Below are 15,714 nucleotides of genomic sequence, written 5' to 3'. Positions count from 1 at the left end.
GCAATGCGAGAGCGTCTGAGAACTTCGAAGTACACAAAAAGAAAGGAAAAGATTGGTAATTGAATTGAAGATATCTTGGTACTAGCCGATAATTTAGGAAAAACCAATCACCAGCAGGACATAACCATTTGTCAATTTTTGTGACAAATTAGTGTTAATGAGATACCAGGAAGAGTCAAGTATGGAAGCGATTTTCAACGAAAGCTATTACTTAAAAAGATAACCAAACAAAGTTGCAACGATGTCTTTAAGTTGATGTCGAAAGGAAGAAATGTAGTCGTAACTTGAGTATTTCCCCAGTTTTAATTTCGTATGACTTGTGAAATATTTATGGCATTGAGGAACACGATGAACGAGCAAGAAGTTAACAACTATAGCATTTTATAATGCATCAGTTCATTGAGAAGCAGTAGACTAAACTGATGACATTATAAAGATGCTCCTTCCGTTCAGCCTGCTGTTGTATCCTTTCAGAAAAGTATTAGCTGTGTTAAACGATACCACGATAGAATTTTATACTGAAGTCATGCTTCAACTTTTTAGAATGCTTGTGAGGTGATGAGAAAATTAGCAATCGAGATCCCATTTTGGGGAAAGCACAAGAAAAAATTGATACTGCTACAGCTAATAGCCATTTTTCAAACGTGCTAAGGTACTTTTTTCGATATCATGTAGGAAAATATAGATTGCATGATTATAAAAACTATTTATGTACAGATGTTGTGTGACAAAATTGGCGATAAACGATGATTTCTTACAACCAAATTTCTATTGATATATTTCTAATTTTTAATCATTTTAAGTACTTGTGAAAATCTCGATGGTTTATAGATTAATCATACTATATTTTGGTTTGTTCCATTGATTATCACTTTATGTATATGTATACGTGTATCTTCCTTTATAACTTACTGTATTAATAAATACGATAATTTTGCGATGAGTCTTCAACGCCCTGGTGTGTTGAGCGTTAGAAAGAGCTGAAGTAATCACGATGTTGAAGTTGAGGAAGGAAATACTGTGCACACAGTGTGCAAATGGTAATTCTCTTGCTGAATTTTTGAGAATGGAATACGACACTTTCGTACATACTACATACATAATACATACCACAGTATAATTTCTGAAAAAAAAATCAAGCAAGGAAGGGAATACCTACACAAAATTTTGCCCGAAAAAAACTAAGTCTTTTGCTCAAATTTTTCATTTTATAGTCCAATCCAATGAATGAAGTTGAAGTAATCGAATGTGATCGTTTGTATTCGAAAAGTCGTTATACTTCAATTGGAAACTCCTAATTTAATAGGAGACGACATTTGAAAAAATCTTTATGCGATAGATGTTCACATTTCAAATAATCGCCATTTTACAGTTATCCACTAATTTTTCAATACAAACAATGGATGTTGAGCAATCATGTGGATCAAACATATCATGAATACATTACACCATGCTTAAAGATATCATCCACCTCTAGTCCTCATGGTAAACACTTGCTGTTCTTAGGAAGTTCAACAAAATAAAACAAATTCCGAAAACGGACATCTCGTTTTTTGATATTCAAGATAATACAAGAGTTTTAAAACAAAAGATGGTGTAATATTTCGTCTTTATTCCAAAGACATCATCAGACTAATAGTTTACAATGCATACTGCGAAACTTGCATAATTAAATAAAAGTTTAGCGTATAAGTTGAAATTTAGCTTATAAGTTGAAAATACGTGGATTGAACATTAATAAAGAGAAATGCAAGCAATGGCTGAGCAAGGGACGATTAAGAAATCAAAATACAAAAAAAGGAAAAGATTGGTCAGTAATTTGATGACTTTTCGGTAATAGTCGTTAATTTAGGAAAAACGATCATTAACAAGACAAAACCATTAATCAATTTTTGTGATTAATGAGATACCAAACAGAGGAGAGAAACAAAGTCAAGTTTGGAAGCGATATTTCAAAGCCGATATTTCTGATGGAGACTGTCAATTATAAATGTTATTTCAAGGGTGGTTAAAAGAGATTTGGTGCTGGAGATCACATTAAAGCAATAGATGGACTTTTAAAAAGCGAAAACAAGCATAACGTGTTAATCACAAAAATTCCTTAAGAATCGCTTCATTTTTGCATTTTGAACGCCTACATTGTGTCGTTGTATTCAGCCAAATCTTTCTCAATTTTATGAGGTATTTTATTCATTCGTGTCTGCGAGAATATGAAACGTATTTACATGTTATATATACTACAAATAAGCCGTGTTAATATTTTTTTCATGTTTATTAAACCATCCTTACCTGGTGTAATGGTGTAATATAAGATTCTACTGTGGAACGACTTTTCCCAACAGCTACAAAATAAACAGTCTTTTGTTAGACAAGTTAAACTTATTTTGTTGCTATGAATCTTATTAATTCGACTTATGATAGAATATTTCATCTATAATACTTACGAGAAAGACTGTGTTTGCAAGAAAATGAAAAATTTTTTTTTCAAACATGGCGCGGGAAAAAGAGGCCATTAATTACGTCACGTGATATATTTCCATTCCCGTCAGCAATTTCAGGCGTCGTTCGAAAGGAAGCCGAAATATCATGGCGCAGACGAACAGAGAGTTGAATGTGAACAATTCTGAAAATCAGCCGCTGTTACGAGATCAAGACGATGAACTGATTGAACCTCCTGCTGAAAACGCTCCCAGTTAGTCTAATAAAAGATTCAATGTTCTATTTTTATGTATACGTTGTAATATGGTTGTGTACAATATTTTCAACCTCACACATACGACATTTTTTTTAAAGCCACGTAGTTACCTACTCTACTTGTGATTTAATGATCAAGCATTGTTAAGTAAAGAATGACATTTCGTTTTGCGCGATTCTCTTACTAACTGTGGACATCGCAAAGTACATGGCTTTTTACGCAAAAGTATCTACGACACACATTTTTTTTTTGAAAGTATTCAGTGGAAGAAGTGCTTAGATTTTTAAAATTTGATTTGTGTTTTGCTATTTTTTAACAAATATAAGGCGATACACCTTAATCTACCTATTCTAACAATGACCTTAGCTAAGCAATATTGAAAAAAAGTGCTTTTTACACGTTAAAACAAATGTATTTCCGTATTTTTTTTCCTGATATTTCAAGTGACATTTCTCGATAAAATGTTCAATTTCCTGTTTGTTATTGCAGCTACTTCACATTCGGTAGTGAGTGCCCCACCACCGTACCCTGATGAACCCCCTCCATACACCCCATCATCCTTTTGCAACACTGATCCCACGATTGTCTGCAGAGTCTGCCAAAACTTAATACCAGTTCTAGGCAGAGAAAATCAAAGAGTGATCAAATGCTCCAATTGTCAGGAAGCAACTGTAAGTCTTCTTTGTGCAATGTAGTCACAGTGTTGTCCAATGCTGATGATTTTATAATTTTGAATTAAACATGAAATTTTGATTGCAATGAACCAAAATTTATGTATGTACAGCTGACCTTCTTATGAAACAAATAGAAAGAAAGTTGCATCTTTGAATATTACATGTAAAAGTTCATACAACATCTTGTAAAATTTTAATCATTTTTTTTATTGACTTGTGTTTTTTTATTAGTATGCTATTTAAACACTTGGTATTCAACACTAGGTCCTTAAACATTATAGCATTCAAACAACAGGCAAAATATTTTTTTCAAATTTATCAGCCAATAAAGCCACCCCCAGAAGGGAAGAAGTACATCAGATGTCCATGCAATGCTTTGCTGACATGCAAAGTCACATCAACAAGAATTTCTTGCCCTCGAACTGATTGGTAAGTTTTGAGTTTCACACATATTTCCATATATGTTTAGTAATATTAATCAGTAAATGGTAATTTGGCTTGTTTGTGTTGAGTGAAGATGTTTGTTCTTCTCAGGCCATCCAATACTTTGTATTTTATGTACTGTTTTTAAACTAGTAAAATAATTTTAGGTGCACTAGACTTAAGATCTGTTTGTTCTATTCAAAAGTAGCCAATGTTGATGTCAAGACAATCGAAAATGAACTTTTTGACAGTATTGTTTTTTTATATTGCTAGCAAGCGCATTATCACTGTTGGATCAACAGTACCAAGCACCTCGCATGTTGTCAACAGTCCCAACTTTCACCGTGAAATAATAGTTCGTGTCAGCTGCGGTCACTGCAATGAAACATTTATTGTAAGTGATTTTAAATGACACATAAGTTTTTTTATTTTGTATGTTGACATGTGATTCATTCCTCAGTAATTCTGTGAAAGATTACTCGCACCATAGCAATCTTGATGAACCAGTTTGAGCTTTTAGTAGTTCTTTGAAACATTACCTATGCCATAGCAATCATGATGAACCAGTTTGAGCTTTCAGTAGTTTTTTGAAACATTACCTTTGCCATAGCAATCATGATGAACCAGTTTGAGCTTTTAGTAGTTCTTTGAAATATTACGTATGCCATAGCAGTCATGATGAACCAGTTTGAGCCTTCAATAGTTCTTTGAAATATTACGTATGCCATAGCAATCATGATGAACCAGTTTGAGCCTTCAGTAGTTCTTTGAAACATTACCTATACTACAGCAATGCCTCTCATGATGTGTATTTGTAATTTGCAGTTTCGAAATACAGCTCATCTTGCTCGTTGTCCTCACTGTCACAGGGTGTAAGTGACTTATGATAAATTGATTAATTTTTGCCATAGGCAGTGTTCACCATATAATCTCAGACCCGGTTACTATGTCTTTACATAGTAACCTACCAAACCCATTTCTCACCTTAACTATCTCACGATCAACAGGTTTAACTTTTAAGGTTAAACTACTCTGTGTCTTGAGGCCATCATTTAGCTCTATTCAAGGCTTTTGTATGTATTAAACCTTGGTAATGACCTCACTCTGTTGCAGTTCCTCAGTTGGCTCGACGTTTGCACGCAACAGGGCATTAATATTTGCTATGATTGGCTTCCTCTTCTTGGCCGTTGGTATTGGTGTGACGGTAAGTGTTGTTGACATGACAACATCTAATACTGCCAGTTTCATACCTAATCCTTTATCTTTCCTTACGTAGGTTGCCACATTGGAAATGGCTACAAAGAAAGGAGGTTTGTATTTTGTTATTTAAGACTTACAAAGATAATATTGTTTCAAAATTGAACAATTTATATCATTCTGTCTTTCATAGGTATCTATGTTATTTGGGTTGGTAAGTAATTGCTCTTGTTGTAGTGTTCCTAAATGTTACACGAGCATTGAATCATGATTTTCACTTTTGCATGTCATTGTTGATGATATCCGTACATGGTTGAAATCAGTGTGCGAATTAACGGTGTGCAATGTGCAATTTGCACATTGTTCTAGCTAAAATGAAAACAATTGCACATCACTTTTTCAAATGATGTGCAAAAATCAGCGGTTTTAACGAAAAACACTGTCGTAAATCATATGAATTTGTGCACGTTTAAAAATATTAATTTGGCAATTAGCGTAAGATAATTAACGTAATATCGATTTGATTATGCCTCTAAAGAAACACTTTTTTCAAAAAAATTGCACATCGTTTTTTCTGAACTAATTCGCACACTGGTTGAAATCTATGTGATTTCTCTTTTTTAAAATCCTTATAACCCCACTTTGTGTTTTTATTTCGTCTGATACATCTCAAAAAGTTATTGAGCAACTTTCAAATTAGTTTTAGGTAGAATTTGTTTTTCCAAAGTTAAAACGGCTCAAATATAGAATTCAAAAAAAAGCAACGAGCACTGGAGGACTGGAACTCAGGAATACAACTGTGGAAATAATTTAAGTTTATGTTACAATAAACTTTTTTTAATTGTGCAGTGTTTGAACTGAAATGAACAAGGCACATTTAAAAAAATTCGACAATGCATAATTTACAATATAATTTCTATGTTGTTGCCTAAAGTGTATTCCTGGGATCCAGGACTTTGGATGCGCATGATTTTTATTTTCCGCTGTATTATCGCCGGAAACCTTTTTTGTACGGAAAAACCAATTCAGAAGTTGTTAACTAACTCTCGAGATTTGCCAGAAGCAATAAGAATACAAAATGGGGGTCACAAGCACTTTAATCGATGGTAATCATTCCATGATATCAACTTCTCGTCTCTTGATAATTATCATAAATGCATGTAAGAATTATCAATTGTCCGTAACTGCCCTGCGTTTTCGACTTTTTCATCTGCTAACTGTGATATGCTATTCTAAAATAAGACGTTATTACTGCATCTTCTATACATAATGATTTATCAACATTTTTTCAACGCGGACTTTGATTCGTTTTTGTTTACTCTTTCAACACAACCAAGTGTTTTCAACAACAGCATGAAAAAATGCCCAGTTTTCCAGTCAAGAAAAATAATTCAATTTTTGTGAGGTTGAAATTGATTGTTCTTAACTAGGTAGCAGCACAGATTACTAACATACAAAAGATCGTCTTCATCGATTTTTTTTCAAGCCCCGTACCGCGATTAATTTTTGTAATACGAGCCCCTTACCCCATACATTAGCCCCTCGGCGAATTTCCTCTCTTGAATTTGCTGAAATAACTGATAGAAGTTAGTGACAAAAATCTATCCGGGGGGAGAAATTGCCTTTCCTGCAATGGCTCATTGGCAATTATAAAATAAACACAATGAAACGCGTGCGCTGATTGCATTAGCCTGTGCAAAGCACATCTGAGCTCAACCAATCAAATCAATCCAAACAATCAATCAGGCAAAAAGAATTTGCAAATTGATCATGAATACATCTTTCGAGGAAAAATTAAAATATTTGTCTTTTTAGCATTATTTTATTTTATAAAAGAAATAAAAGATGTTTTTCATGTTTGCACTGGCATATGCAAACCTTGGAGACGTTTGTGAGAACTCTCGAGCCGGTGCAACCCTCGACTTTCGGTCTCGGGCTTGCACTGATCTGCTCTCGAGTTCTCCCAAAGGCTCCTCGGCTTGCATGAGCCCGTGCTAACACAGTAAACATCTTTTATTTCTCAAATGAATCATGTATCGTGTCCCTGATTGTGATCATCTGTATGCTATCATTTCGCGATAGTCCTTTTTATGGCTTTGAAAGAACTTTATTCTTTTTATAAACCCCTGTTTAACTAGTACATAGGACTCATTGGGAGTGAATAAGTCTGGAAAGAAAAACTGATTTAAGTATCTTGGTATTTTTAGGAGCGTTCATCGCAGGCATCCTGAATCTAATTCGTAGTTGCTACTATTGTACAATGACTGTGAGTCACATTGAAGGAACAGCTTAAACAAAGATCGACGTGTTTATTTTGTGAAAGGAATCGCGAAGACCGACTGTCGTGTTTTTTATGTGTTTTATACAAGTCGTGAAGACATGTGTTTTTAATTAATATAGTTTTTTTGGGTTGAACTCGTGTTTTTCATAGCTTGCACAAGCTCAGATCATCGAAAACTGTAGGAAGTTCAAGAGGCGACAATTTTTCAAAGATGTACAAATCATTGGCGAAGCAATCTGTGACTAAACCCTCGATGCTTTAGAAATCCTATCCCCGAGTTCGTATGTTGTGTCTAAGTATTTCAATAATAAATCAAATTTCTTAGTTACTGTTAAATATGCAGTAAAAATTCAATTAAACATGAAGATAACGCACAGTGGGTTGAATTTTCGTGATTTGGGGCTCTTACTCAGCGCCCCTTTTGGATTTTTACAATAAAAATCAGCTTCGGTCTTTTTCCCATTTATGATTGAGAAAAAACTAGGGACGGCACATAAAACTTGTAAGTGAAATGACTGATGTCTACAAAAAAGCTCTTATCAAAAGACGTCACGAACTCCTTGTGCTAGTTTTGTCCACGAAACTCGGCCAACGTGTTGTGGTTAGAAAATGGCGAGGCTAAGAAGATTCGTTGGGAATATAGCCAGCTTTCCATTTGACTTTGGTTTGTAAGATCTAATCTGTAATGTGCGTCATCGGTCGTGTGACGTGTCACATTCATCACGTGCTTCGGGTGATAGTTCAGGTGATAAGAAATATCTGGCCGAACAATCGTGTTTTGCGAGAAATAAAAACAAACATGGCCTGCGGTAATGAAACACAGGAGACATTGTCTCTGGCATGAGTGGCAATGTTATTTCAGCGTGTTAGCTTAAGCTTCATTACTTTTTTTATAGAAACAATTATTTTTAGAAATTTACAGAACTCAAATCGTTAAATTTTTCTCACTGATGATCTTGATCTTACGATCTGGGGCTGTTTTCACCGTGTATTTTAGAGATCTGTGCAATGCCTGATGGCATTCTACCCCTCTGACCCCACCCTTAACAAAATTAATTCTATTTTCGTCCTTACCCTGTTTTAATCATAGTTATAATTTCTCTTTGCTCGTAATTCCACTATTTTGTTGGATTTTCTTCTGTGAAGCTGTTAAACTACTGTCCAAAACGGACAACGGTATTATTTATCAATAGCAGGGGCTTGGGAAGCCGTGGGTCTCCTGGTGCCAGTGCACCCACAACTTTTAGAGTGTGGGTGTTCTATATAATAAGGACACCCACAAATTTAGCTTCTTGCATGAAAATATATGATATGTTGCATGTTGAGTTTTTGCAAGCACACTGAATTTTCTAATGAAGGAACTGGCACCAGCAAGCTAAAAATTTCAAATGGTTTGAGCATTGCCGATATATGCAAATCAATTGTATGTAATGCATTTTGGACAATTTTTGTAATATATGCCGAAAAAGGAAGAAAAAACTATCAAAAATTACTAATATGAAGCAGTTTCATTACTATTCTAAGTTTCTCGCATTATCAAATTGCGAACATAGAACACCCACAACTTTTGAAAGCTTCCAAAGCCTCTGATCAAAAGACCGGGTTGACTTGATGAGCGACAATTGGAGAATCAGAAGCCTGTTTTTTGACCAAATTTTCAAACCGGAAGGAAGTTCGTGTCATGTGCCATGTGATCGTGATCTTTAGTTTCCAGGTTGAAATTTCTCTGCTCCTCCATCGCCGCGTATTATATATAGGAGTTTTTCATACGTTCGGTGGTTTATAGCGGAGTTTCTTGCGCGTATCATCTTTAGTCAAACATAGAAGAAAGTTGTTAGCAGAAATGGCAAGCGAAGAGCAAGCTCAAGGAGCAGAAAAGGCTGTCGAGGCGCCTGTCGTGGAAGAGAAAGAAGAATACAGCCGAGTTGTTATGTTGACGGGCACGGGAGGTCTGAACAAAGTCAACGTACAAAAAGTTCAAAAGCCCAAACCAAAAGAAGGCGAAGTGTTAATTAAAGTACATGCAAGGTACGGGCGGAGATTTATTACACGTGAAAAAAAGCAGCTGTCTTTTTCTATCGGTTTATACTTTAAACAAACCTAATGTTCAACTGCACGGAATGCTTCTAAAGTGGCAAAGACACACGCCCATATATTTAGTTGCCCTGCATACATCGCTTTTACGGTAATAGACGCCAAAATTTTTTGAATATTTCGTGCAGATATTCTACGACTGTTGTCTTTACTGCTAACTGGCATAAGCGCTATGTCAAGATTGCCTTTTATTAGTGCGAAATCCGTTAAACTTAGCACAAATGGTGCAAATCCTTTACATTGTGAAGGCATTCGTCAAATATTCATCGACACGTTAAAACATGTTGACAACGTTATTTCTTCTTTTCGCTATTTGAACTTTTGCGAAACCTTATCAATACTTTACAGTGATCTCTAACGAGCAATTTTAGGCTTAGTTAAATCTCTTAGATCGTTCTTAAACGCGTGCAATCACAGTTTTGCATCTTGTGAACGGTTGAACGATTTCGTGATTTCAAGTGCTACAGTTGGACGTCTTTTGGACGACTTGCATGCGTTTAAACAGAACAGAAACCACTTAGCGCATTTATTACGCTACTTGTTGAGCTGTGTCATTCGTTTCTCGTGATAAATTCACAGCTTGAAACTCCCAGTTTTAACGTTTGTGTGAATTTTTAAATGGGAGGTATAAAATCTAATGCATTTATAATAAATACATTGATTTAAAAGTGATTTCGTTTCATATACATTGGTAGTCGGTAAAGACGATTGCTCACTTTGCCCGTGCAAAATTTCACGATATTTCAAACATGCAGAGTTCTGTAGAAACCAGTTTTACTTGACTGAAACACACCGTTGATTCGATGTTGTTGACAAGCTGTCCAAACTGGAACATTCACGATAGAAAACTTGCCAACGGAATGCCAGCTTCAATATTTGAATCAGGCTATAAACATACAAACACGCGAAGTATAGTTATCAAAAAAGTCAATGTTAAACAAAGCATGGCTAGCCAGGATTCAGTTAAGCGATTCAAATGATTTAAGGAAACTGAAACGATCCGCCATTGATTGTTTGACAAATTGTCGTACATATTTTCACTCTATTTACGTTTTATAAATCGGAATAATCGATTAAAAAAGTACAACATGAATTAGTTTTGGCATTTTTATGATATCTTGCTCTGTTTACAACTGTCAAACACTTTCAGCTACGAGAATGTCAATTGTCTGCTTTATATTTGCAGTGGATTGAATTTCGCCGATATCATGCAGCGACAGGGGCTGTATCCTGCAGGAAAGCCTGTACCTTATGTCATGGGCTATGAATGTTCTGGTGTTGTTGAAGCTGTAGGAGAGGGTGTCACTGATTTTGAGGCAAGTGGTTAAATTTTTTAATGCTCGATTCTGTTTGAAATTGATAATAATAATGCCAAATATTAGAGTTATATGAAGTATTGCTTTGTGCTTGTAATGGCCTTGTGTTGAAAGGAGTTAGTGATGTAGCCAGATAGGGTGTTTTTCGCCTGGTCTGCCCTTGCAAAATAATTGCCCCCCCCTAAAATAATATGTTTTACATACAGTTGTGGGTGTTCCATGTTTGCATTTTGATAATGCAAGAAACTTAGAATAGCAATGAAACTGCTTGATATTAGTTGTTTTTGATAGTTTTTTCCTTTTCGGCATATATTACAAAAATTGTCCAAAATGCATTACATGCAATTGATTTGCATATATCGGCAATGCTCAAACCATTTGAAATTTTCAGCCTGCTGGTGCCAGTTCCTTAATTAGAAAATTCAGTATGCTTGCAAAAACTCAACATGCAACATGTCAAATATTTTCATGCAAGAAGCTAAATTTGTGGGTGTCCTCCCTATATAGAACACCCACACTCTAAAAGTTGTGGGTGCACTGGCACCCGGACCCCTTGGCTTCCCAATCCCCCCTGCCATTTTGAACTTTTGCTTGCTCTCTTATTGATTCCCTTCATGCACTACTGTCATAAACATCAAATTTGGTTTCCATATTGTTGTAGATTGGTTCAAGAGTTGTGGCAATGTCAGCGACTTTCGGAATGATGGCAGAGTATGCATGTGTTGAAAGTGCGAAAGTTTTTTCCATTCCTGATTCAATGTCCTTTGAGGATGCTGCTGCCTTGCCCATAAATTATATTACTGCTTATCAAATTCTCTTTGATGTTGGACATTTGAGTGAGGGTGAAAGTGTCCTTATACAGATGGCTGGCGGTGGAGTGGTATGCAAATGTTCAGTGATTAATTCAGTCTGTCCTCGCTAAGATAAAATGGCAACTTTTATTGATGCAGACCAATGAAGAGTTAAATTGTGCTATATTTATTGTATTTTTGCAATTTGCATTGCATCATAAAAGTAATTGTTGCATGAAAAAGCTCCGATTCCTTTTTATAACTTTGCTCTAATTCCAGCTTTTGCAATTAGATTTGTGATAAAAAATTCACTGATTATTTTATATTGACATCAACCCCCAGGTAAACATGTACTTGCTTTGTGCTATCACTAAATGTAATGTGACCCAAAACAGGGAGTTGCTGCCACGCAGTTATGTAAAACTGTTCCTGATGTGACTATCTTTGGAACTGCTTCAAAGCCAAAGGTATATTACAATAATGATTTGTCAACAATGTCAGACTTTTAGGGTTAGAGCATGCTTAAGTTGCAGTACATGGCATGATAAGGTCCTATAACTTTGAAAAATGCCAAATGTCATGATTTATTTATGATTGCCAAGTTTCATATACCTTCTTAGCCAAAGTTATGTATAAACTAGACATAAAAAATGAAAGTTTCTCCAGATTATTTTAAAAATTATTATATTGAGCTTTCGACTTGTAACTTCAAGCCTTTATCAGAATGAGGAAATTAACTATTTACACGAGCTTTTAGCTTGTAGATGCTAAGAGCATCTAATTGGATTAGCGGGTGGATTAATGTGATTAGATTGGATGGTCGATTTACTCTATTTGACGTACTGATAAATTCAATATGGCTTTTATTTTCTAGCATGAAAAAATAAAAGAACAAGGTGTAACACATCCAATTGATTATAGAAATAGTTGTTTTGCAAAAGAAGTTCGCAAGTTAGTTTTGTTTCATATCGTGGATATTTGATGTTATAGATCATCATGTTTGAACATTCTTTTTAAATCTTGGTGTGCGATTTTTTTTCAGAATTCAAGCAGACGGTGTTGATATTGTGATGGATCCCTTGGGTGGTAAAGATACAATGAAGGGATATGATTTACTCAAACCATTTGGAAGGATAATTTGCTTTGGTAGAACTTTGTCTTTCTGTTCACTTTGTTTATTTCTGTCACTTATGTGACGTTTTTCCTTTGATCGTCTAGGAGCTGCTAATCAAGTGAAGGGGCAGTCAAAAAGTTTATTCAATGCAGCAAAAATGGTATGTCAGAATAATTTTTTTGCTCTAGAATTTGTTTGAATGTGTGTTTTTTATGTAAAAAGTTCTATTTTTTCCTCTGACACTGAAAATGTGCTTTTTGTGTTGATTAATATTAATTATATCGTTGATCATTAACTAATAAAATTAATTATCCACAAATAGGGGTATCACTTACCTTCAAATAGCATTAATTATTTACAAGTAGTATCAATTGTCCGTAACAACATTTATCATTGAAATGAATTGTTTATTATTAGCAATAGTAATTCACTGTTAGAATTAATTATTTATTATTAGCAATAGTAATTCACTGTTAGAATTAATTATTTATTATTAGCAATAGTAATTCACTGTTAGAATTAATTATTTATTATTAGCAATAGTAATTCACTGTTAAAATTAGTTATTCACTATTAACATTAATTTCCAGTCCAGTTATTGTCAATGCAAACTTCTTTTTTTTCCATCCAGTGGTATCAATCAACTAGCTTCTCTCCTTTAAAACTGATTGGTGACAATAAAGTTGTTGGCGGTTATCATCTTGGAGTTCTTGGTCAAAAGGCTCCTGAGAAAGTTCGTCCCGCCATGATTGCCTTGATCAAGTTGTATGAAGAAGGGAAAATAAAACCTGCAGTTCATGAAGTCTTTGCACTTGAGGAGGTAAATCATAACATTCTATGGTTGATTTGTGGAAAGCGCATTTTATGTTTCTATAGTCAAGTTAATTTTAGTTTGATTGGATCATCATTTAAGAAATAATGAAATAAATCACCACGAAAAGTTATTTCGCTTCTAAACTTGATGATACCGCCATGAATAAATAATTAGGTGATCATAATGTGAAAATTGCAGTATGAAGTAGCAAAATAAAGGGCTGATTACATGAGCCCGCGGGTAGCCGGGATTCAGCGAAGCGTTACATCATTTTGGAAAATGGAAAAGATTAAATACTTCACAACAAAAAATTTTTTGAGAAATTTCTCTATGCTCTGACTTTATAAGTTTGCAAAACCTTTATAATGAGAACAAATAATTTAGCCTGATGTGAAAATTAAAACTAAAATGACATATGACGCTTGTAAGAAAATGTTGTAAGTTTTGTGCTTAAAGTTTTTACTCCTTTCAATGACTCAAAATCATTTCACGCCTCGCCGAATCCCGGTTAGCCGGGTTCATGTAAACAGCCCTAAATATGTATTCCAGGTTAAGATTTGTTAATGCTAAGTTGTGGTTTTGTACGTTGGGTAGATCCGAAGCGCCATGCAGTGTATACAGGAACGCAAAAATGTTGGCAAAGTTCTTCTTTCCCCGTTGAAATCTCCGCCTGAACCCGAAAAGAAGGAGCCGGCTAAGGAACCTGAAAAACAAGACACAAAACCTGAAGATGAAGAACCAGCGAAAGAAGATGCAGAAAAGGTAGAACCAGCGAAAGAAGATGCAGAAAAGGTAGAACCAGCGAAAGAAGATGCAGAAAAGGTATCCAAACACAGAAGTTGTGCGTTTAAAATCTTCTCAAAATTTAGTCGAAAATTTGTTGAGCTTGGCGTTAATAATTTATAGTAGGCGTTAATAATTTAAGAAGTTAAACTAAGCGTTTATATTTCAATAAGTTAAAGTAGACGTTAACAAGTCAGTAAGTTAAACTAGACGTTAATAAGTTAAATAGTCGAAAATGATAAACCCTTTGCGCTGGACAAGTTTATGAGTTTTGCTCGACAAACTAATTGTAAGTTTTCTGGGGCTTGTCATCCTGCGTTTGACGTTCCTGCTTAAAGAAACTGTTGTGTTTTTTAAGGAGGACGATAAACCGAAAGACGATAGCGAGACTAAGGAAAGCCAAGAAGCAGACGATAAAACCAAGGAAGAAACTCAAGAAGCCGAAAAAACAGCAGAGGAATCTTGAAATTTATGTAGTCGAAAAATTTTGCCGCGTGTGGTAAGTTGCTCTGTTCAAGTGTCTTGACAAGTCGCGATTATTTGACGAAAAAGCTAGATCGTAGTTGACATACCCGTAAGCCTGATTCTTCATTTTATTATGTTTGGTTCTTTGTGGGTTGTCATAGCGGTGTATTTTCACTTTGCAGCATGATAATGACTGTGCGATTGTTTTTCAAATATCCTGGCCATTAATAAAAAACACTGCATGGATATTATCATGGGGCGAATAAAAGTATTTCAACACTTAAATGTAGATCTTTTATGTAAATTATTACATGACGTATCCCGCGTTCATTTTTTGCTTACATTGTGCATTTTTTGTGAATGTCGTCTCTAGGATGAAGGTGTTTTTTGACGGAGTAGTTTCACCTTCTCAACAACAGTAATTATAACTTTTTACTTATTTCGTTTAGGTGACCTATCGTAGCCTTCTTTAACCGCGCTATTAGCAACGAATGAACGTGTCTATTGGACAGACCCGAGTCTTATAATCTTCATTTTATAATACACATAAAACGTGATAGAACGACTTTCAGAAAAAAAATATTTTTTGGGCGTGCTTAGCTATATACGATTCTATTGATATATTCTTCTATTCCTTGAAAGGAAGTATTGATGTAATGATTACACTTTAACTTAGGATTTCATGATATTAAATTGTAGAATTTCAATTGTTTGTGTGTTCGCATTTGTGTTTGAGGAGTATTCTCTTAGGCCCCGTTTACACTATACCGGATTGCTATCGTAGCAGGTTGAATATTCTTTATGAAAGAATGTTATATGCAGTGCGGTGTTCGAAATTAAATGAGGATATGATCTTCGCACTTTGCTAGACAATTTAAGGAATTGTCTCATGAGCCTGAAAAATTCAGGTAACTCAACGGGATGAGTCACCTGAATTTTTCAGGTTCATGAGACAATTGCTTAAATTGTCCAGCAAAGTGCGAAGATCATATCTACATTTAATATTCTTTATATTAAAAGGCAGTGAAATTGTACAACGTCAGAAACACAATCAAATAGACTAAATC

The 15,714-nt window shown here is 34.9% G+C and overlaps 2 protein-coding genes across 4 annotated transcripts; both read left to right on the top strand.

Annotated features, from left to right (window-relative positions):
* Positions 1–2,559: 2,559 nt before the first annotated feature.
* LOC124436983 (type 2 phosphatidylinositol 4,5-bisphosphate 4-phosphatase-like) lies at positions 2,560–7,644 on the top strand. Its single transcript, XM_046986978.1, has 9 exons — positions 2,560–2,692; positions 3,185–3,366; positions 3,692–3,798; positions 4,066–4,186; positions 4,618–4,664; positions 4,906–4,996; positions 5,069–5,102; positions 5,183–5,203; positions 7,197–7,644. Exons 1-9 carry the CDS (start codon positions 2,587–2,589, stop codon positions 7,280–7,282), a joined length of 795 nt encoding a protein of 264 aa, XP_046842934.1. The 5' UTR covers positions 2,560–2,586; the 3' UTR covers positions 7,283–7,644.
* A 1,348-nt stretch (positions 7,645–8,992) lies between these two features.
* LOC124436681 (synaptic vesicle membrane protein VAT-1 homolog) lies at positions 8,993–15,354 on the top strand. 3 transcript variants are annotated; one of them, XM_046986651.1, is made up of 12 exons: positions 8,993–9,298; positions 10,551–10,680; positions 11,342–11,560; positions 11,867–11,938; positions 12,346–12,422; positions 12,514–12,617; positions 12,690–12,745; positions 13,217–13,405; positions 13,994–14,150; positions 14,181–14,221; positions 14,541–14,681; positions 15,097–15,354. In XM_046986651.1, exons 1-11 carry the CDS (start codon positions 9,114–9,116, stop codon positions 14,646–14,648), a joined length of 1,338 nt encoding a protein of 445 aa, XP_046842607.1. In that variant the 5' UTR covers positions 8,993–9,113; the 3' UTR covers positions 14,649–14,681; positions 15,097–15,354. The 3 variants fall into 3 exon arrangements, with proteins under 3 accessions (XP_046842607.1, XP_046842608.1, XP_046842606.1); XM_046986652.1 differs by lacking the exon at positions 14,181–14,221 and having other exon boundaries at positions 13,994–14,161; XM_046986650.1 differs by having other exon boundaries at positions 13,994–14,221.
* The last annotated feature ends 360 nt before the right edge of the window (positions 15,355–15,714 follow it).

This window comes from Xenia sp. Carnegie-2017, unplaced genomic scaffold, assembly GCF_021976095.1.
Source record: "Xenia sp. Carnegie-2017 unplaced genomic scaffold, XeniaSp_v1 HiC_scaffold_16, whole genome shotgun sequence".
NCBI classification, from domain to species: Eukaryota; Metazoa; Cnidaria; class Anthozoa; order Malacalcyonacea; family Xeniidae; genus Xenia; species Xenia sp. Carnegie-2017.
Note: the sequence above shows the minus strand (reverse complement) of the source record. Positions and strands in the feature narration are given on the sequence as shown.

What these genes read in the sequence shown, in the direction of transcription:
- LOC124436983 (XM_046986978.1), top strand. Translation starts at nt 2,587, where the DNA reads ATGGCGCAGACGAACAGAGAGTTGAATGTGAACAATTCTGAAAATCAG. An exon ending in TCCTGCTGAAAACGCTCCCA is followed by an intron (nt 2,693 to 3,184) that starts GTTAGTCTAATA and finishes TTGTTATTGCAG; the next exon opens with CTACTTCACATTCGGTAGTG. An exon ending in TATCTATGTTATTTGGGTTG is followed by an intron (nt 5,204 to 7,196) that starts GTAAGTAATTGC and finishes TGGTATTTTTAG; the next exon opens with GAGCGTTCATCGCAGGCATC.
- LOC124436681 (XM_046986650.1), top strand. Translation starts at nt 9,114, where the DNA reads ATGGCAAGCGAAGAGCAAGCTCAAGGAGCAGAAAAGGCTGTCGAGGCG. An exon ending in TTAATTAAAGTACATGCAAG is followed by an intron (nt 9,299 to 10,550) that starts GTACGGGCGGAG and finishes TTATATTTGCAG; the next exon opens with TGGATTGAATTTCGCCGATA. An exon ending in AAGTCTTTGCACTTGAGGAG is followed by an intron (nt 13,406 to 13,993) that starts GTAAATCATAAC and finishes TACGTTGGGTAG; the next exon opens with ATCCGAAGCGCCATGCAGTG.